Below are 23053 nucleotides of genomic sequence, written 5' to 3'. Positions count from 1 at the left end.
GTCTAATGTTATTTTTAGTAAATATATTTCTTATTATGACTGTGCTTCTAAATGGTTAATGCCACAGCTTACTTTATTTACCTTAAAAGTATGTATGTAACGTTTAAAACTAATTGTTTATTTTTTGATGATTTCCCTATAAATTTGCTATATTTTATGGACTTCCCTTTAATTTTTTTAAAAATTTTGTGGGAACACTGATGTAAGATTATTTAGTTTGCAATTCTAAGTAAATTGTTTAATTACTTAATTTGAACTTAATACTGTTGTATTTTAGAAACTTTTTTTTTTTTGCTAAATATAAACTAACCATGTCAAATGCAACTGAAGAAGATGCATTACAAAACTTAATTGTGAGTTTAGCATTTTAGTTTTAAATTAATACATATATCACAGTCATTATTGAAATTTGGAGAAATAAAAATAATTATTGCATTTTTTTAATCCTCAATACTTGTAACAACATAAGAACAAACAATTTTACCTTGTTTATCACTTAACATGACTTAAATAAAAGTACTAGAGTTGAAGTATAAATTTTTCTTGAAAAAATATACTTTTATAACAGTCAGTTTTACACATTGATCGGGAGCTAGGAAAGAATTTATTGGAAAAATTTAACTATGATGTACAGAAGTCAATCAACCACTTTTACCAGCAACCAGACCAAATAACAGACCTTACAAAAAATATCAGGCAAGACAAGTGAGTTGAATTATATTTTCTTGCTGTGTTTGTTTGCAGTACATTGTTTAAGATTGTTATAACTTAATTTTCTTCTGAAAAACTAATCTATTAAAAATTTAATAAAAAAGACTTATATTCAATCATTGAATATTACAAGTAGTATTAGCTATTACAAAATTAAACCCTAATTTAACAGTAGTCAAACATTTAGCAGTAGATAAAAAACTTTTTTTTTTAATGTGCTTAAAATTTAGCAAAGGTTTCATGACTAAATTTTTGTGTGCTATTTTTTATTTGTATCTTAAAAGTTTCTAAAGTAGCAAAAAAAAAGATTTGTTAGAACTAAAATAAAAACATGAATCAAACTTGAACGAATTTTGAAATTAAATTGACCACAAAGTTCAGCTTTAATTTTATTTGATTGGCCAAAAAAAAAAGTAAATTTTTTAAATAATTTTTTGCAGAAGCTCTTCTGCTAGTTGCAGTTCTTCAAGGTTATTGAAGTTTAAATGTACTCTCGGTTCTGTTACCAAAGAAGTAGTGTTAGATGAAACTATGACTTTAGGTAAGGTTTTGTACACCAAAAAACATTCTATACTTGAGTAGTTGCTTGATAATTTATCAACTATTGTTTTTTAATAGCTTAATTAAAATACTTTTCTTGATTAAATTCTAGGTCTCAAAAAAAAACTGGAATTTTTGAAAAACCTGGAATTTGACAATTTAGGCTAAAAAATTTGGAAAATTCCAGAATTTTAAGCAATTTACATGTTAAGTAGTGAAATTTCAATTTGACTTAAAAATCTATAACATAGATAAAAAGTTTTTGTCATCATCAAAATAGTTTTTTATTAAAATATATTTAAAGAAACTTTACAGTATCTTTTCAATGTTGTTATACTACTTAGCACAGTTTTTAATCTTAAACTTACCTTTAAACTTAAAATAGACCCTAAACTATTATTTAAAAACCTAGAAAAAATTCAGAAAACCTGGAAGGAATTTCTCAAAAAAATTTGGCAACCCTGTAATTGTCAATAATTGTTACTATGCTGTTGTTTCAATTTGTTAATAAAATTAATTATACATATCTAAAGCTTGTTAAATAAGTGGTAATCCCTCATGCTATTTTTAAGGATTCAAAAAGTTTTATGATTTAGATAAATTAATGTTTGTAGTTTAAAATATTTTTGAATTTCAGTACTTCAATTGATTGATGATTTTAGAGGTTTACTGTTTATATGCTTAATTGTTTTTAAGAATTTTCTAGTTTATTTGTCTAGTTTAAGTCTTAAGCAAAATGAAATAAATATAACAAAATACTATCAAAGTGCACAAATAAAAATAATATATATCTAAGCCTGGTTTTTTATAGCTTAACTAAACCATTATTAGCTAGTTTAAAAAAAAATATTTAAGAGCACTAATACTACACGATTTCTATTCATATTATTTTTATTAAAAGTTTATAGGAATTTCAGACTAGACTTTGTAATAGTTTGATTTTTTTTTTAACTCGGATAGTTAAATTTGTTATAAAAAAGCTATGGTGTTTTAATATCTCCTGTTAATCAATTTTGTTATTCTTATTAGTCGAAGGCCTAGGGGAGGTAAATAACTTTTTTTAAAATTAATATAGTATTCATAAGTATAATATTTAGCTGTAAACTGTTTTTAAACAATTTTAAAAAGATCATAATATCTTTAAGATAAAAGCAATCAAATTTAGAGAGTTCAAAAGGTTCTTTATGGGAGTTGCAAACTAAAACAACAAAATACTTTACTAAAAATCCGTCTTCTCCTTTGAGCAGTTGCTTTAAAACTTAATCAGTATAATCTTAAATAAATTTTGAACAACATATAGGAAGCAATTTATTTTGTTTTATAAAACAAAACAAAAAAGTTTTTTCTTTTTAACATTGCTCATAAAATTTTTAAACTTTTTTTAAAATTACGCGTCCTACAAGTTGTTAGTAGTATTGGAATGAAAATTTCCTAACAACATAAAGTAAATTGCTTCATAAATATATAAGAAAATTATTTTTACTACACTTTTCAAAGTTCTGAGAAAATTGACCATAAAAATTTGTTTTTCTATATAATACAGGTAGTGTTGGACTTTCTTTACAAATTGTGTTATATTTCAAAACTTACTGACTTTTTTAGTTGTTTAAAAAGTATTTTATAGTTCTATAGCTTTCAAATAAGAGCCAACGTTTTTGTATAAAAATATTTTGATCTCCTGAGGTCTTAAAAGTTTTCTAATAAGTATTTTTTGGTTCACCTTAATTATTGATGATCTTTAATGTTTTATTTTACTGCTAGCTTTACTTAAATGATCTGTTTTTGACACTAAACATATAATCTAAAAACTAAAAAAAAACAAGTCCAAGTTCTAATGAGCTGTAGCCAATGCTTTTTAACTAAAGATAAGATGTCTTTACAAATACATTTATTACAAAATTTACAGTTACTCAGTTCCACAAACGGATTTTTAAAACTAAGATTCTGTAATAAAAAATTAATAAAATGACTAACTCTTCAAATTTGTTTTTAGATACTAGTGTAATTAATTGTTAGTATTAACTAATCAATTTTCTTTTATATATTTTAATTTTATTTCTTTATGATTACCTAATTAGCCATTATATAATACTCAAATTTATACTACATGTTTAATTTTTCAGTTCAACTTTTACCGATATTGAAAAAGAAGACTTGCATAGTTTTTTATTTCAGAATAGTAGTTTTAAAATCCTGTTTGTTGTGAAACTGAGTAACTGTAAATTTGTAATAAATATATTCTTAAACATGTAATCAAATGTGAATCTTCAATTTGTTTTTGATTTGTTTCCTGTGTTAAACCAGTATTAAAGTATGAGATGTCTAATTTACAATATTCAGTTAAAAAAACAATCATATCCTTTTCACACACCCTGCATTTGTAGATATTTGAAAAAGTTGAATAATCTAAAGTGAGCGTGTATATTGAATGCACTTAAAAGTTGTACTTTAAAGTGTAAATTGATCTGGCTTGTTAAAAAAAAATTCTACTGAAAAAAACAAAGTTTTACAAAAATACCCATAAGCTTGCTTGACTCACGAAAGTATATCTATTGACATATATTTTATTTTAAATTTTTTATGCTTTTATATTGTGGCTAAAGATTACTTCAGAAGTTTAAGTGAGTTTAAAACTCTTAAGGTCTTTTGATTTTTTTCAGATAAAACAAGTTAGTTTTAACGACTTTAAGCCTAATTTTTGTTAATTATTTCATATTTTTAAGGTTGTTTTTATGAACTTTTTAAACTCTTTTAGTTTAATTAACAAAAAAAAAAATTAAAAAAAAGCTATACATTAATCTTCCTTTATTGTACCAACATATGTTTCTGTGTGTTAACGAATCAACACACTTCAACTGATTTCTGAAAAAAAATAATTACTGTAGTGTAAGAATAGAAGCATAGAATAAAGTAGGTGTGTACATGTTTTCTTTAAAATAAAATAATTTCTACAGATTTATACAGGTAATATTTGATAATAGGTAAAATACTAAATGTTAAATCCGACTGTTATAAAACTATATAATATTTGTATTTATTAAGTCTAAAATATGTAAAGTAAACTAAAATACACAACAAAACAACAAATCATAATATAAACAAACCACTTACTTCAGTGGAAAAAATAACTGATTCAAATTTATTTTACCGTTGTCGATGATTGAACAAAATACGTACAATAATTACGTTACGATATATATGTAGGATCTTTTGTTAGCAAACGATTAAATCTAAATTTTGAACAAAAAAAATTATGCATTTTGACTCTTTTATTTATCTTCATACTCAATATTTCATATAATTATTTTTTCATAATCTCTGTTTAGTTTGTGGTGACCCCAGTTATTATTTTTTGACTAAATTTTCTTTTTCAATCTGTTGCAACGCTGTTCCACTGAGACATATTTGAGTTAAGCTAGCCTAAGTTATTTTATACCATTAATCTTTTATAACTTCACCAAAAAATGTTTAATAAGAAAAAAGATATGTTTTTTTAAAGTAAAAAAAAAAGTTAAAATAGGATAAACTTTAAAAAACATAATTATTAAATTCTTATGATTTTTTTTTATGTTTGAAGAAAAACAAGTTACATTAGAAAACATAGCAATAGTTGTTTATTTCAATTGAAACTGTTAAAAAATGAACTATTATTTTTCATCACTAAATTACTTTTTTGTAAATTTGTTAGCTATTTCACAGGCGACTTGAAATCAATCGCGAGCAGCCAGTTCCCGGATGGGGAAACCTTGGACTTTGTGGACTGGCCCACGAGCAACCCGTCGAAACTGTCCATGGAAACGCGATTTTCCAAGCTACACCTGCCCATGGTCAACCAGGTCAAGTTGTCGCGAGTCCAATCGCCCTCTTCGTCTTCGTCTTCTTCCAGCAGGTTTGTGCTTCTAAAGCTTTTTTAAGTTGGTAGTTGACTAAATGTTTGAAAATACTTGCAGAACGAGAAAGTTGGTTTAGTTGTAAGCTTTTAAAACTTCTCACTAATTATAACTTTTGTAATACAAAATAAAGTTTTATTAATTTTGTAATGATATGGCAAATTTGTTGTATTTATGTATTTATAGAATAACAAAACTTAATAAAAATTAAAATTACATAATTAAGTCAAGAAACCATTTTATACCTAAAAAACAAACTTTAGTTAAAATGCTGTTGTAAACTTGAAATCAAAATAAGTATTTTTTTTAATTGAATTTAAAGAAGTTAGTTCAAAAAGTTAAAACAAGTAATTTTATTTTTGCACATCTGTTTTTATCTAAGCTCGTTGTATAATGATATTTATTTTAACGCTAAACTCAAAAATTATCAAAGTAGTGTTCGAATGTTTCTGTGTTTATTTCAAACCTAAATAATTTTTTAAACTTTGATAAATGATTTAATTAATAAACTAAAAAAAAATTTATTTTTATCACTTTAGTTCTACTCAACTTTAAATAAATGCCAGGCATATGATATTTTGTGACTACTTAATTATGAGTAGCTTTCTTAATTTTAACTAAAACTTCTAAACTTAAAAAAGGTTTTTTTTTTTAAGTTGTGGTTGCAACAGTAACCCTCATTTAAAGTTAAAGTCCTCAAGTTGTCTTTGATAAGTAAATAAATAATTAATTCAACCTCATTATACTTATAATTATGTATTTAAATAAGTATAGCATGTATTTCTAAGCATAGTAATAAATGTATTTTATAAAGTGAAGTAAATGCTTAAATCGATTGTAACTGAATTCCTTATTATTTTTTTTTATATATGGTGCGTCACAAAGTGTTAATATCTTTGTAGAAATGTATAAAAAAAGCAATCCACGATTTTAATAGTAAATTAAGGTCATAACTTTAACAAGTAATTTATACATTTACTTTTATTAAAAAAATAATTATTAAAAAGTAACGTTTTAAAATATATGAAACTGTGTGCTGGGGCATGTAGTATGGTTTGTAAATTTGCTGTTACTAGTTGCAGCACAGACTTTTAAATTTATTGGTTTAATAATTAATGTTTTAGTATTCACAAAGACATGTTACTCGTGTTGGTTCTCAAATTAAACATATCATATGATTGATGAAAATAAGCGAAATCTCACTATTGTAACTACCTACTAAACTCCTACCTTAAAAATATATTAATTAGATGTCGTGATTTTTCGGTTACTTGTTTTTTTTTGTAGTTATTAGAAACTTATTGTTGGACTATTGGTTTTCATATGAAGTTCCTTTAGAAATTAATAGTAAAATACAAGATCTATTCACAAAATTAAAACCTTATTGGTGAAATATAAAAGATTAGACCATAGTTCCTATTTTTTTCTTTTCTATAATTACCAATGTAGTATACTTAAGTTCAGAAAGTAAGAACGCAATAAAAACTGATTTCCCTCACTGATTTTGAATGATTACCCGGTATTAAGTGCAGAAGAATTAGCATCTTTCATGCTTGTTTGTAACTTGTAAAGACCAAGTCAATACTACATGCCCCCAAACACGACGACTTACTTTAACACTGACTGCACGCAGGTCCGTCCGAGCAACGACGAAGGGAATCAAAAGAGGCATTGAAAAGCTGCGCGTCGATTCGAAAAAAGCCAAGCGGCCATCGTTTAGTAATAGCGACTGGTAGGATTTTGTTGTTAAAAAAATTACATAAATCCTAGTTCATGAAGCTACTTAAAGAAAAATTAAGTGTAAATTTATAAGATATCTCTGTTGTTCTCGAAAGCTGATTTAATTATAGTAAAAGACTATTTTATTGTATTTATTATTTTTCATTATTATTTTGTATAAACCAATTTTTCTAAATTAAAAATGTTTTACTATAATGAGCACCATTGGTATAAAATTTGAAAAAGTTTCTTTTCAACCTAGTGCACTTTAGTTTAAATGTCTGAATTTAAATTTCTGAATTCATTAAAAAAAAATATTTTTTAGTAGAGTTTTAGATGGTTTTATTTTAAGTAATAAATCGGTTGTTATCAGGGTTGCCACTTTACCTGGAAAAACCTGGAATTTGACAATTTAGGCTAAAATAACCTGGAAAAACCTGAAATTTTAGAAATTAAAAAAAAAATATGGAAAAACCTGAAATTTTAATCAAAAAACCTGGAATTTTTAATAATTTTAACATTTTCAGTTGCAAAATTTTGATTTGACACAAAAAATCTATCAATCTAATTGAGATTTTTTGTCATCATCAAAAATTCTTCTATTAAAAAACACATTTAAAGTAACTTTACGGTATCTTTTTAATATTTTTTTAATATTTAACACAGTTTCTTAAATAGAAATTAACTTAAAACTAAAAATAGACCCAAAAATGTGTACTTTTAAAATCCTGTAAGAAACTTGGAAAACCTGGAAAAATTTAAAAAAAAAACGAGTGGCAACCCTGTTGTTAGGTTGTTATACCCTTAATTTTACTAGATTAGAGGCAATATTTAAAAAATCAGAACTATTAACTACAAATGCTGTAAAATTTCAAAAATAAGTTTAAGAATCAGATTTTTTTTTGGATTGTATAGTTAGATTGTGAATTTCTTTCTAAATAAAAGTTTGGTAATTGCACTCAAAAGTCGATATTTGTCAATTTAAAACTTTTCAATTGATGCATTCAGGCATTGTTTGCAGGGAGTATATTTATCAGAGGGAAGGGGGTATCATAAAGTGAAAGTAACAGTGTTGATGCAGCTGAAATTATTTAGAAAGTTTAAAATTGAGTGAGCTTATTCTGAAATTAAAGTGTTCTATAATTTTGCAGTACTTACATGATAATACTAGGACCAACAACTTAAATTCTTATGGCATTTTTCAGGGGCTATATCTAATTTAAAGCATAGAAATATGTACCAAAAAGTCCTATTATTAGTCGACTACATCGTTTTATAAGCCCTGCGTCGACCAATGAAAGTTAGGGAAAACGTCAGTATAAACTTGCAAAACATTTGGTATAAATCCTGTTTAAAGTAAATTGTATTTTTTTCTAAGAAGAGACTTTCAACATTAAACTTAAAGTTTTGTTATTGTTTTTGAAAATATAACTGCAGTTGTAAATATCTTAGTGTCTACAGTGCAGCTATTTGTGTTTATTTCATATTGCGCTTGTTATTATTGTTGCTTAAAGAAAACACTTCGATTATTAGTCGTATAGTAGCTATGGCGTTCTTTATAAAAGTTCTTTTTTAAACGAATACCTTAATTGATTGTCAATAGTCTTTTATTTCAACTAAAATACATTCAACAAACGATTTAAATAATACATTCTAAATTTTAATCATTCTATGTTAATTTGATTTAGTATTTTAACTTTTTGATTTCCTTTCTTTAACGTTTTCTACCTTCTGTCGCGAGACTACAAACTATTATAAGACAAATGTAGAAAACTCTCACCTAAACCATAAGTATAAGTTTGTTTTATTCAAAAAAAAAGAAAATTGACAAATTCCAAGTATATTTATATACAACTATACAATAGTTTAGTGATCAAAACTTCGACCACATTCGAGCTTGTCCTAAAAAAATAGTTATTTTTTTTGTTAACTTAAAAATGCATGCTTTTATACGTGTTGTGGAGCGCCATCTTACGTTTAGAATATTTAAAACAGAATTTATTGTTCTATATTAAATTATGTTTCTTCTGTTAATTTTTGTTAAAACAAAATTACAGTCGTTGTAATTATCCTACTTGATTATTGCTTAGCACTTGAGTTCGACTTCAGCACAGTATACACTTTTTAATACGTAAGTTCTTGCTTAATTAGGTACCTTTGATTTTAGAGATTTTTATTTTTACTGTTCTTGTAAGCCATTATTTATTTAAGATTTTAATGTAAGCCATTTAAAAGGTATTAGTTGTATCATATATGTGTTTTTTTTTTGCAAATTTCTCTTGGCTACATAAAACAACTCAAACACTTAGCATGCTAAGTCATATATTGTAAGATAAACCATTTAATATTTTAATAACTGACTAGTAACTTGAATAATATTTCGTATAATTGTCTATTAAAGTTACTTTTTGAAAGATGAGCTTTTAAATGATACCACAGTTTTTAGTTTTTTGAGGAAAAAAGTTATTAGGTGGTAAAAAACTAAAAATTTTACTTTCATTCCTAAAACAGTATAAAGTTGATTTTAATTTTTTTTTATTCAAAACTGCATAGTTTTCAACTAACAGATTAAATTAACCAATACCTACTCACAAGGCTGAAAAGTTAACCAGTTTTTTATTGACTATTTCTCAGAAGTCTAACAAGTTTACTTTTTTTTTATTTTCACGAAGAAATTAGGTTAACAAAACTAGTTTTGATGTTTTTATACCTTGCATTAGCCACTAAAGAATATACAACCTTGTTTTAGTATACAAGCAAGTCCCAAATACTTTTGTTTTTTAGTTTATTGAATGAATATATATAAAGTTTTTTGTTAATACAATTTTATGTCTTAAGTTTGTCTTTTGTTTGCTAAAAATTAAATTTGACAGTTTTAAAACAGATATATGTTATTACTCTGAAAATGCTGCTAAGGAAAATGTAAGGCTAATTTTTCAATACTATTTTGTTAGTTTTCAAAAGGTTTTTCGTAGTTTTATAGTTGTGATTTATAAATTAGTAAAAATTATTAAGAAATTACCATATACTAATAAAAATATTTACAACTGTATATCTAGTTCTCTTTTTAAATGAGCTTTGAATTGAGAAATAATAACTTGAAAAAATTTGAAGATTTTCATTAGTTTTAACAGAAAATAGTCAATTCTAAATTTTAATAAAAATAAATAAATTGTAACAAAAAACATTTAAAATTTTTATACTTGAACTTCTGTTAGAAATATTGCTATAAGTTTAAAAATCAATGTAGTGTTATTACTAATAAGTTATTATTGTATGTTGTGGTTATACGTATAAATAGTCTTACGTATGCAGTTTTTACACTTGAATATACTAATAGTTTTTAGTAGCACAGATTAATTGAAAAAACTAGTATTTCTGATTTGCTAGTGTTATTCTATCAAACTTTCTTTTAGACAACATTAACTTGATAAATAAAAAAGTAGCTAGATTTAGTTATATAAAACGTTTTTGCAATAAATTAAAATAATAAACGTAGTGTTATGTTATTACTAATAAACTTTTAAGTTATGTAGTTTTTTATAAATAAATTTCGTTTGTAATAAGTATGATTAATTGTGTTTTTTAAATATGTTACAAGCTTTTTTAAAGTAATTGTATTTAAAAGTCAGTTGTGTCCTAATAAATTGTTGAAAATTATTTACTCATCTACTTTCTTATTTTTTTTTGTAATTAGTTTGACAGCAATAGTAAGTATTTAGCATATATATATAGTATATAGCAAATAGTAAGTATGTTGGTATTAGGTGTAGTATATTAGTAAATTCGATTAGTTTTTTTTAAGGTTAACAATAGGTTTAACAAAAATATCTTTTTACTTTTTTATTAAGAATGCTACTTTAGTTATAATGATAAAAATAGTCTTTTATTTTCCTTTTAATAGTCCTTTTCTATTATTTGTTTTTCGAAAAGCTCTTATTATATAAGTCAATTGTTTTTTTTCAAACTATTATTTATATACACACAGAAAGAGCTAAACTTTGTTTATTTTTCATTAAAATCAAATGTTTTATTTTAATTTTTAGCTGTTTGAAGTTTAGTGGCAAGCTTCTTCTTATGTATAACGATTTAAATGATCCAATTTGTTTAGGCTTAAAATTTTAAAACTAGGGATGGGCAACTTACTGATAGAGAAACAACTTGCATTGAACAAATAAAATATGTTTTGTATAAACTCATTTTAAAAAGCGCTATCAAATTGGTTTTAACTACACGACATTAGACGACCTACAATTAAAAGTTTAATGAAATATGCATTAAATTTTTTTTAATAAACTTTTTTAAAACTATGCGGTTTAACAAACCCGTATAACATTTATTATATATTTTTTTTGTTTCAAAAAATAGATAGTTGACCGCCTCTAGACGAACTTGACCCATTTTAATTTATTTCAGTTTATATAGTTTTTTTTAAGTTATATCAATTTAAGCTCTTCCAAATGCAAGGAAATACTAACGAACTTATATTTTTATTTGAAAAACAGTTTTTAATATGTGCCTTGTAGGCAATGTTTTAATAAAAGTTAACTAACATAGTTTTTTTAACTAGTTATTTACTTTTGATAACAATTTAATTTAATACTGCATACATTAATTGTAAATAATAAGATCTTTTTCTACCTTTTATGAGGCACGCATTCAATTCTCGAGCTAAAAATTTTAAATTAAATAAGTAAATTTACATTTGTTTGTTCCAAATAACAGTTAGAGTTAGAAAAAATTTAAAAAATGTAAGATGAAAATGTAATAACCGAATTTCAATTTTAATCAAATTTATTATAGATATCATATACTTATATAAGTTGCAATTGTAATCAAGTTAAGTATCAGTTAGTTTAACATTATGTATAATATAATTTTCTTGATTATATAAAATTAAATTAGTTAAAGTTTTACAGTATTTAATAACAATATAAAATCTAAATATACTGACTGAATATTATATTAAACACTTATGAACCTACAGAGCTTTGCAATTAATAGTTAATGTTACATGTATAATGATTTTAGCTTTCTTAACATTTTATGTTTTAGCTTTTTAACTATTATAGCAACCAGTTGAGTTAATTTTGAATCTTTAGAGGTCATAAAATGTTAAGTTTATGTAAAGTTACTATTAGTCTATTGTTTTTTACATAATAGTTTTCATATGCATTGCCATAATATTTGTTAATTTAGATTAATTCGTTATCAACCCAAACATTGTTTAACTAATTTAGTTCATTCACACTAATCTACAAAGTTTTTATTATGCATTAAATAGGAGCAGTAATAAAAGCTTAATTATAATCTTCTTTGAAAAATCATAAGTTTAAAGAAAAAACATTCCTGATTTTTTAATAACTTGGTTAGCACAAAACCATTAAACTACTAACTATTTTCTTTTAAGGTTCAATCAGCTGATTTTAATGTATAAGACTAACATATTTAGAGACAATTGTTTACAAATAACAATTAAATAAAAGTTTAACGTGTTTTACGCTAAAAATATAAATAACTTAATTTAATTACGTTTCTAATAATCTCATATTGTTTCTATGCAAAATTCTATTATTTTGCAATAATCATATTAATATGTTTTATCTATGAAAAAATTCTGTAGAAATAATTGATTGTTTGTTAAAAAGTCCATTTTGTTTATTTTTTTGTGTCCGATAAAAGTTCGATAAGTGTTGTCTAGTTCGTTAAGTGTTTGGTGTGTCTGTTTTTTATAAGGCAACCTTAATTTTTAATAGGAACATGGATATAAGTATTGAAGATTTGAGTAAAACCTTTTCTGTCACCGTAGAAAATTCGGACAGTAACACAACTTACAAGATTGATACAGAAGGTTCCAAAACACTAGAAGAGTTTAAACTTTTAGTTGCAAGAAAATCTCAGATACCCTTTCCATCACAAATTTGGGAAGATAACCTTAAAAATGAGGATGACAGAGTAAGTCTATTAAATACTTAAGTTTACTACACTTTATTTTCTATATAATAAAAGTAATATACTTGTACTAAAGAAGCTCAGATCAATTAGTTTAGTCCATTTTAATTTTGTTCATAGCAACATAAAATTGTAAATAAGTATGTTATCCATATACAATAAATATTATTATTTAAAACAATAACAAGAACTGTAATTATATCTGTAGCAAGACGTGTTAAAGAAAGGTCAATTAAATATCATTTGAAGCTTAATTGATTAAATAAATGTTAATTATACTAATACTACTCCTTTAGAATAATTTTCATACAAATTTTAAGCACTAAAACCGTATGACATCATAATAAGTTTAATTTAATTTTCAAAAGTTTTTACAAACTCACACATTTATCACTTATAATCAAGCATCAACCTGAACGTTTTTGTTCAAGCTGAGTATTTTGAAACTAAAATAGAAATGATTAGAAAACTAAGAGCACGACCCGAAGTCAAAAACACCGAAAGTTTAAGAGTAAGGCAAACGAGAACTAGAAGTTCAAAAATAGTGAAAAAGCGTTCCTCTTCTACATTCAAACGTCCAAATAAAAGGCGCAAGTGTAAGTTTATCTCGTAAATAATAAACAAATTAGCGAAATACCTTTTATATAACAACAGAAAAAGACTACAAGTTTTTTTCAATAAGTTTATAATTTGTTAAATGCTAGACAAGTAAAATGTATCAGTTAGTTATTAAAAACTAAATTTATACTGCATAAGAGTTTTTTAAATGGTTAACTTAATTTATCAAGCACACAAAGCATTATCTAATTTAAATATATATAAAATTATAGTCTTACTTTCTGTTTTTTATATAAAAGCTATTTTATTCATTTTGAAGTATAAAGTTAAGTCTAGTGTAGACCTAGTTTCAATACTATTTTAGTTTTGTGTTTGTTTTTTATTAGGTTTGGATTTTTTATTGGCTTATAAGAACATCACCTCTTCAATTTTTGAAGGAAGTTTTGGTAACTTGAAGAAAGTTTTGTGGAGGGCTCGTAAAAATTCTTGCTATGATGTTATAGACCTAAAATAAGATTTTCATACTTATGTTTTCTCTTTCTTGTATGAAAATCATAGAAACTAAATGTATTCAATAAGAAATATTTTGGTAAAATATTATGAAGTCAAGTTCACCAAAATCTTTACGGCTAAAATATAAAAGAAGTATGACAAAATCAGTACTATAAATAAAAAAATACATTGTCAGTAAGATAGGTAACCCAAAACTAACATTAAATTTATATTTATTCATACAACTGAGCTTAAAACTAATATGAGCAAATGGAAAATATTTTTAATGCATTTATACGTAGCTCAGCGCTAGCACCAAAAAAAAATACAAAGTTGGAAATATTTTTCAAACAAAAATTGTTGAAACTTGCAAAATACTCAGATCCATTAGTAAATAAACACTAAACAGTTTATGGAAATCGTATTTATCAAAAAAGTTGTGTAGTAGTTTTCAACTCTATCTGAAAATAGTTTTGCATATATCAAAAGGTTATATCTAGTATACCTAACAGGTTTGCCACAAAATCTGGAAAAACCTTTAATGGAAACTGGTATTTCAAACAATTTTTACCTGTTAAGTAGTAAAATTTTGATTCGACACAAAAAATCTATCATATAGATAAAAAATTATCTATATATTTTATTTTAATTTATTTTTTATATTCTATTTTAATATCTAAATTACAGCCAAAAATATTTTGGTACAAGTAGGTGTCCCATTGATCTGAGCTTCTTTTCATTTATTTATTTGATACCACCTTTCAAGTCGTTTGTGACGTAACAGAACACCATGTCGTCGGTGATAAAACGTCACGGCAGCCAGTTTCAGCTCCGTCGCGGCAGCCAACCGTCGTCTCCCATGTCATTCAGGCCCATGTCCCGCAACTTCCACTCCCCAACCTCCTTCCACCCGTTCAACGGCAACCACCGCGGCAGCTCACCGGACCAGTCGGACGACATGGAGTCGTCGATGTCGGATGACGACGACGACTTCTTCTTCGGCGACGACGTCGAAGTCAGGTCTACCGCCAACGCCAAACTCAGTAAGTGTTAAGCTCGTGTGATTGGTTTGTTGTTTTGTTTTCAACGAGCTGATTGGTTAGTTGCAGAGAGATTTTGAAGTTTTGTGAGGTTTAGTTTTAATTAGAAGCGAAATGATGGGTTCTCAAAAAACCTGTTGACAGTTTAAGCTAAAAAAAACTTGAATTTTGAAAAAAAAATCACTAAAAAACTAGAAAAATCTAGAGTTATAAACAGTTTTATATGTAAAGTGCAAGATTTCAATTTGGCACAAAAATTTGTCATATAAATAAAAGTTTTAGTTATTGTTAATTTTAATCATTACAAAACACGTTTGAAGTAGCTTAACAATATCTTTTCAATGTTTCTGTACTAAAAATAGACCCAAAAATTTTAAAATCTTGAAAAAAAATTGTAAAAAAAACTAATAGAAATTTCTCAAAAGCCTTTGGCAACCCTGGAAATTTTTCTCTTCAGAAGTAAAGTAGACAGTTTAAAGAACTATATAAGAATTAGTGCAGATAAATTGATAAAAAAAAAATCTTAATAATATTTTTATAAGCTTTAAATTTATAAACATAGAATTTTTCACCTAGATTATAATTGCTAGTTAAATAATTTAACCATCAAGTTTAGAAGTCTTGAGAAAAGTATAAACTTGTAAATGTTTTTTTACGGTTTGTAATAACTTTACTTCAAGAAGATGTTAGTTTAAATTATAATAGATCATTTTGAATTATTAGCTTTCATAAACACACTAAATATCAACATGAACTAAAAAAAAAAATTATGCTTACCTGAAACTAGTTCCAAGCAAATAGTAAAGTTAATTTGGTATAGTTGATACGCAAAATTTTTGTTTAAAATATATTTTGAAAATAAAAATCTCGTCTCATATCATAAGCTTAAATTATATTTAACTTAACATTATAAAAAAAAATAGATCAACGGAATATACTTCATATTCTAAAGTATTATTGTTAGAAGTAATACTTAAAAAACCTATAAAATATTTGATGAAAAAAATCTAAAAGTGAAGAAGACTTGAAGTGTTTATTCAAAAGTTCAATGCCAAAACTAATTATTGAATATTTAGTACTAAAATTTTACAAAGCTTTAATCTTATTACAAAAAGTAACACAAAAACGGTTAAAATTTAGTCCATTGTGTTGAGTTGCAGATGAAATATAATATTTATTCACAAGTATTTTTATTTCAACTCAACAACCAAAATTTCAACTTGATTGCGAGCAGTTCATAGAATGTGTTTACTAACTTGTTTTATAAAATTGTAAAATATACTTAATATTATCGATACTTGAGCGTTTGTAGACTTTTACTATTTTACAAAAAAAACTTAGAAACGATTTACCTTTTAATTAAGCGTTTTTAAATAAGAGGTTGTTTTTAAAGACCTAGTTTGTTGGTATAAATGAGAAGCATACCATAACTTTGAAAATTATTAAAGTGCCAGAAGCAGTGGTGGACGAGAGAGCGGCGTTGAACCAGTTCAAAACCGAGTTCACCAAACGCTACTGCCAGCAGCAACCCGGCCCGGACTTCTCCACCAAACTGTTCGGTGAGGCCGTTGAAGACGCGTTCGGCGGGTCAGCTCATTCCAGGAGGGGATTAGGTAGTGCTTTGTTGTTTTAGTGACAGTAGAAAAATTTTTAAATCTGCATTTTAAATGCTTACAGTACTTCGTTATTTTTTATTATGTAAGTTAATTTTAGAAGCATTTTTTAAATTTCAATCTTATAAATAAGTATTACTGTTTATTGTTTTCAAGCTAATTTTTTTATAATGATTTTAAAGTGTTTCGATTTAGTAGGAGACATCATTATAACTTACACTTATAGTGTATTGTTGCCTTAAGCATTTATCATCTGAAACTTAATATAAATATAATTGACAGCAATCTACCTTCACCACGACAAGAGCGTGATATCGAACGTGTTCTGCTCGCAAATGCTGTGCACTGAAGCCGTATCGCAACTCCTCAACACTAACTTCGTGTGCTGGGCGTGGGACATGACCACCGCCCACAATAAAAACAAGTAATTGTCACTTTTAGTTTGTTACAAATTGATAGTTTTCTTTAAATATAGTGCATAAAGAATAGTGAAATGAACAAAATTTAAGTTATTATTTTATTCTAAAGTTAAGTAAACTCAGGTAGCATGCTACATAATTTTTAGAACATACCAAAGGATATGCAATAAATTATTTGTTACTTTAAATAATTTATAATATGTTACAAAACAATATTTTTTAGAAAGTATAGCATGATTAATAATAAGGTTATTGAAATTAATGAAAATAAACGTCAAAATAACCTTAACAATTTTCCTAAAATTTTGTATATTTAATTTACTTATTGCATACTATCTTTAAAATGTACTAAAACGTGTCTAATAAATTATTTGAAATTAAAGAAAAGATATTCATGTTATTGCACACTGCACAGCAACTCTCATTATTTATTTCTGCTTAAAAAGTTGTCGTTCATTTATAAAGATTGTAAGACAATAGTTATTTGTTTGTAAAATATAGTTATAAATAAGAGTTCAATTTTTTGTATGAGAAATAGCTCTTTTTAATGAAACTTTACATGACTGAGAATTACTTTTAAACACCATAGATGAAAATTAAAAGAGCTAGCTGGTAATATAAAACTTGAATGCAGGTTTCTAAACACATGCAAGCAGTACAGCGAAGACGTTTACAATCAAGTGAGGTTCATCAAAGTTGACGAATATCCCGTCATTGTTTTGCTCACCGGTAGGGGGAGACAGTGCGAAGTACAAGAAATTATCAAAGGTAACTTTTTAGTTTGTGATATGCTTTTTAAACTTGAATACTAGTTCGTTCATTCAATTTAATAAGTCTTCAATCAGAATACAAACTACTTATTACTTGTGATATTAACTAAGTTGAATCTAACAGGAAGTTCCGATGTTGAGGAGCTTTACAACAAAATAATGCGAACACAAGAGGCAGTAGTGAGGAATCGAGAACAACAAATTAAAGATGAGGTTGGTTTAATCAAGACTATAATTTTATTGTGTTCCTTAATTTATTATGAAAATTTTTACAAATTGTAATCGTAGCCAATATACATTTTATAAGAAGTTTAGAACATTTGATATAATAGCTCTATGTTAAGCCTACATATAAATGCCATTAAAATGTAGATTATCTGACTAAAATACCAAAATTTTCAAGAACGTTTTCGTTTGTTTGATGAGTTATATTGTCGCATTTAAACTAATAAGTTAATGCTAATGAATCAACTAACAAGTATTTTTCTCAGCAATCCAGGCGAGATAGAGAGCGTATCATAAAGGAACAAAAAGAAGCTTACGAGAGATCATTGGAAATAGATAGGCAAAAGGTAAACAACTATATTTAAATTTTTTACTTGTAAAGTTTCACTCTATTAGTTTTCCATTGATACCACCTTCAACGGTTGCAAAGTTAAATAACGAGTTGACAAATATTTTGCGCAACAGACGCTGAAGCAGCAAGAGGAAGAGCGCAAAGCGGCAAACGAGAAGATGCTGAAGCAGACGGCAGAAGAATCGAAACAAGCAGAAATCGCCAGGCTTCACTCCCTGGTGCCCGTCGAACCTCCCCAAGACAAAAACGTTCGTTTTATTCCAATGAGAGTGTTTACTAACATATAAATTAACTAATGCTACATAACTACAAAAAAATGTTAACCAACCTTATTTTTAACCAAATTTATCTTTAAGTATAGTTTGATAGAAAGTTTTACTTCTGACAGTATACTAGATACTTATGTTTTTATTTCCAAAAGGCTTGCACGATAAGGTTCCGCCTCCCCGCCAATAAAATGGTCAACCGCAGATTCGTGCACTCAGTTGACACTTTGCAGTCGGTGGTTGACTTTGTCGGGTCCCTGGGTTACCTCAGTAACGAATTTCAAATCATCAAATCATATCCTAAATTAAATGTTAGTTTTTTCAATGTGTAAATTGCAGTCTATAAATTTGTTTTTCAACAAATATTAAATTAAGTTGTATTTTAAGGAAAAAATCAAATTAACTTTTTATTCTCAAATTTCTTCATATTTTATCCTTTAAAAACCAAAACTATAACTATAGCTTGAAAAACACAAAAAAAAATTTTAACTTTTATGAAACTAACTTTTAAAACCTTTAGTTACTAATATAATGATAGGTACTTGTCTTATTTTAAATTAAAGATCTTAAAAATAATTATTAAAAGTATTTTTTAAACTTCAAATTTTAATTATTTGATGCTTAAATTCGTATAAATAGCAATATAGCTAGTGTAGTAAATTTTTTTTAAAAGAGTTGGTTGGTGTTTTAAAGCTTTAAATTTATTACTTTTTCAGCTATCACAACGAGACCTAAGCCAAACCATAAAAGCCAGTCAAGTTGCACTCCGAGAAACTGTTATCGTTGAAGAAATTTGCGAAGAAGAATCTGACTCCGATTGAATCCATCTGACATTTTTTTATTTCCCCCCTATATATGAGCATTCGCGTCTTCAGTGTATTTTTATATAATCTATCTAAACTGTTTATGTTGTGTTTGAGTAAGTTCGTTGATGATACAAACTTTTTATTTTACTTTGTAATCTATGACTAAATGCTCATGATGTTACTTATGCTGGTTTATAAATAACTTGAATAAACTATAATATAAGTGAACATTGTTTTATACTTCTTAAAATTTGTAGCAACGCAATAGAAAGTCCTGTTTTGCAACATAAAGAAAATTATTTTAAAATACTCATAACTATTTTGGTGCTTAAGATTTAGCAAAATTTCTAAGTTAAACGTAATACCTAATTCCTAAAAATTTATAGGATTAACTTGAAGTAATAAAACAAATTTATGTATTTCCAAAAACGACTGTCTAAAAATATAAAGTTTTACATCAAATTAACATCATAAATTAGAGTTGAATGAATCAAGTGTGAATATACTAAGTTTTGGGAAAGTTTTATCTAATATTACACTTTTCTTATATTACGACTCTAAATTTTTATACTTGAAAGCTGCACGTCGTTTTCCTAATCTCTTTATATAATTAGTTTCCTCTTAAAAGGAGCATGTTAAAAAAATCCTAGTATATTGACGTGAGTTGTTCATTTGTGATTAAATTTATAATTCAAGTTTCATAACAGTGAACAATTTTACAGTTTGGTATATATACACTGTGTTTCTTGCCCAGACAATTTTTATTTTATCGTGCAATGTAGAGCTCAGGTATTGAAATCTGAGCCACTTAAACAGGACACATAATTTAACAATTTAAGATAGACAAAAAATTGAACTAAGTAAAATTTATAAAGATCTAATTAATAATTTTGAACTTATTTGCTTAATATAAAAGGTGATAACTTAGTACATACAAACACAATAAAAGTAATATAATAGTCGATTAGGGTAAGGCGTAGAGAAATATAAATAGAAAAATTTAAGAATCCTTGTTTAAATCAGATAAGTTGAATATTATTTTAAAAAAAGTTTTTATTGGAGAGTTGTTGGGTTATACTCATATTTATACTATTTAAATTAAATCTTTTTAGTATTAACGAAAATATTCCATCTTCTAACACGATACCACATCCTGTGGACACTATTAGTAGTACAGTGCTTATTCACTTATCCGGACACGTTGGGCAAGATTTTTCTATAAACATGTCCGGATAACTACAAAAAATCAATTTTTTCATATAAATATAACTGCTGCATATAATGCATAATAAAAGTGTTATGGTAAAAACAAATACGTATTAAATAATAGTGAGTAATAAAATATAATTTTTAGTTTAATTCAATTAATTTTGTCTAAGGTAGAAAAACATCAGACTTACTAACCCTCTGCAACGATATACGTTTTTTGAGGGTCAAGCAAGTAAAATTCATCATTTGTAGTTCCGCCTGCCCTAGCTATCAATTTTTAAAAAATATTAGTTTTTGTTTAAGAAAAAATATAAGTTGAATTTATCTTTTAAAACAAAAATAATGACAATCTATCTCTCTAAACAAAAAAAAAATATGCATAAAGAAAAATTTTGACGAAGTTTAAAGTCCATTTAACGGAAACATATCACTCTTAACAAACTAGTTTTTATTGGAAGTTTTATTTTGACAAGGAAGAATGGACGTTTGTTTTAGTTTTTTCACGTTCAACATTTGTATCAAACAAAAATTTTTGTGTTCAATATTGAAAGTTTTTTGAATTTTTGTGTGACCGAAACTGTCCGGATAAGTGAATAAGCACTGTATTACAAATTAAACTTGTAGTTCAAATTTTAGCAATAAATTTTAATTGTACAAAATGATTAATTGTTGAGTCTAAAAAGTAATGTAAGAATTTTCATTAAAATTATATATAATTAAAAATACATTCAATATTTTAATCGATTTTTTTTTCAAAAGCAAGCTTGAACGAAAAAAATGTTTAATTTGTAGTAAATACTTTAATTTTAGGTTGAATTGTTTTTGCACAATAAAAAAATTCTTTCTGATATATTAGTGGTAAAAGAAGTTGAAAACAAGTTAAACCTTACACCAATTTATTTTTACATAAGATAACTTAATTTCTTACATAAGAAGTTGATTTTTTTTAATTATTGATGGTTATAAATATGTGTGTAACAAATACTTTTGTTAAAACGTATTAATTGATTCCATCAAACAGAAATTATGATAAAAAGTATCAGGTTGATATAGTGGGCTTGAAATTTTATTGCTGTTTGCATATTTTTATCTAGTGTAAAGTTATTCTTTTTAATGAGGCAAATTAAACCCATAATTAAACTTTTTTGTGTTTTAATAGCTAATAGTTTTATTAAGATATGAAATATAATTTTTTTATGTGTAAAAAGAACACGTTGTTCTTTATTTTAAAAAACAAATAAAAGGTACGAGGCCAAACATATCGGCTAAAACTGTATTTGAAATTTGGCGAATGGGGTCAAAATTCTGATAAGTTTTATAAATCTAGAAAATTAAACAAATATTTTGACAGATACTTCTTATTGTCTCAGTATTTTTTTACCTTAAAACGTTTATCTTGTAGGGGACCGAAAACGAGACAAGGGTAAACAATAAGCAAAAAGTTTTTTTTTTTTTTAATTTAATAGAATACATGTTACAGTGTTCATAAATGATCACCTCCAACGGTAAGTTTTAAAATTTTTAAAAATTCCAAATAAAATTTAAGCAAATACACTATAAACGACCTTGCAACAATTGGCATTACTTCACTTATGGACGAATATTATTCTATTATGGAGCTCTAAATTTATGAGAATGTTAGCTTACTATCCACAGTATTTTAAAGTAAATTTTAAATTTTATTTTCTAGTTGCGGCCTCGCTCTATTTTATTAAGTTTTTCTAGTTTAAACTAACTCTTTTTTTACCCGTTTATTTTATCAATAAATAATAACGAAATATATCAGTATTTCTACCTAAGGATAATTCAATCGATCAATGTAACTAGTATAAAACCCGCCTTATTTGTTAAAGTTTTTCATTAGTATTTCAAAATAAATCAAACAGTTTTACAATAAAAGTAAACTTTTTTTAAAGGATTTCTGTTTAAAATTACTACTAAGTGAGTACGACTTTCAAAACTAACAAGTAACATGTTTGATAAACAAAGATAACTAACTGTAATTAATTAAATGTTATTGTATAATATAGTTTGATACAAAAACTAACTAATGATAAGAAAAAATTATTAGTAGTTCCTCTTTCCAATTTTCGAAAATTTTTAATATTTAATAGAAAAGCTATTGGAAATACTACATGAATAAACTTCTGTAGTTTAAAACAATAATAACTTTTTGTTTTTTATTAAAGTAATCATAGTTGATAGTTTTTCTTACAATTGTTTTATTTTTGTACAGTACATAAAAGTTAAGGTCGTTAAAATAAGTAATAAAGTCAAAACTACAGAGAAATTATAAAAAAAACTGTACTATCGATTTAATGACTTTTTCATTGTGAAACTATGCAATTTCGTAACTAATTATTAAAAGAAAACTATAAGCTTACCTATGCAAAAATTTTCGTTGTCGATAAACAGAATAAAACTGTTTAACTTCAGTAACTTGTTTTAAACTAACTATTATTAGTTTGAAAACTACAAAAAAATGAAACAT

General features: G+C 25.7%; 1 protein-coding gene across 2 annotated transcripts; it reads left to right on the top strand.

Moving 5' to 3' along the window:
• The first annotated feature begins 281 nt into the window (after window positions 1–281).
• On the top strand, window positions 282–19581 carry LOC145842241 (FAS-associated factor 1-like). 2 transcript variants are annotated; one of them, XM_082949660.1, is made up of 15 exons: window positions 282–353; window positions 569–705; window positions 1152–1252; window positions 4951–5140; window positions 6775–6873; window positions 12617–12815; window positions 14647–14905; window positions 16351–16515; window positions 16798–16939; window positions 17569–17702; window positions 17829–17917; window positions 18196–18276; window positions 18395–18529; window positions 18703–18858; window positions 19264–19581. In XM_082949660.1, the coding sequence occupies exons 1-15, from the start codon at window positions 312–314 to the stop codon at window positions 19366–19368; spliced, it is 2034 nt and encodes a 677-aa protein (XP_082805786.1). In that variant the 5' UTR covers window positions 282–311; the 3' UTR covers window positions 19369–19581. The 2 variants fall into 2 exon arrangements, with proteins under 2 accessions (XP_082805786.1, XP_082805787.1); XM_082949661.1 differs by lacking the exon at window positions 6775–6873.
• The last annotated feature ends 3472 nt before the right edge of the window (window positions 19582–23053 follow it).

The sequence above is a fragment of the Thalia democratica genome, chromosome 8, assembly GCF_965202585.1.
Source record: "Thalia democratica chromosome 8, ktThaDemo2.hap1.1, whole genome shotgun sequence".
NCBI classification, from domain to species: domain Eukaryota; kingdom Metazoa; phylum Chordata; class Thaliacea; order Salpida; family Salpidae; genus Thalia; species Thalia democratica.
The sequence above is the reverse complement of the archived record's forward strand: the minus strand, read 5'-3'. Positions and strand labels throughout refer to the sequence as shown.

What these genes read in the sequence shown, in the direction of transcription:
- LOC145842241 (XM_082949660.1), top strand. Translation starts at nt 312, where the DNA reads ATGTCAAATGCAACTGAAGAAGATGCATTACAAAACTTAATT. An exon ending in AGTACAAGAAATTATCAAAG is followed by an intron (nt 17,703 to 17,828) that starts GTAACTTTTTAG and finishes TGAATCTAACAG; the next exon opens with GAAGTTCCGATGTTGAGGAG. An exon ending in AATCATATCCTAAATTAAAT is followed by an intron (nt 18,859 to 19,263) that starts GTTAGTTTTTTC and finishes TTACTTTTTCAG; the next exon opens with CTATCACAACGAGACCTAAG.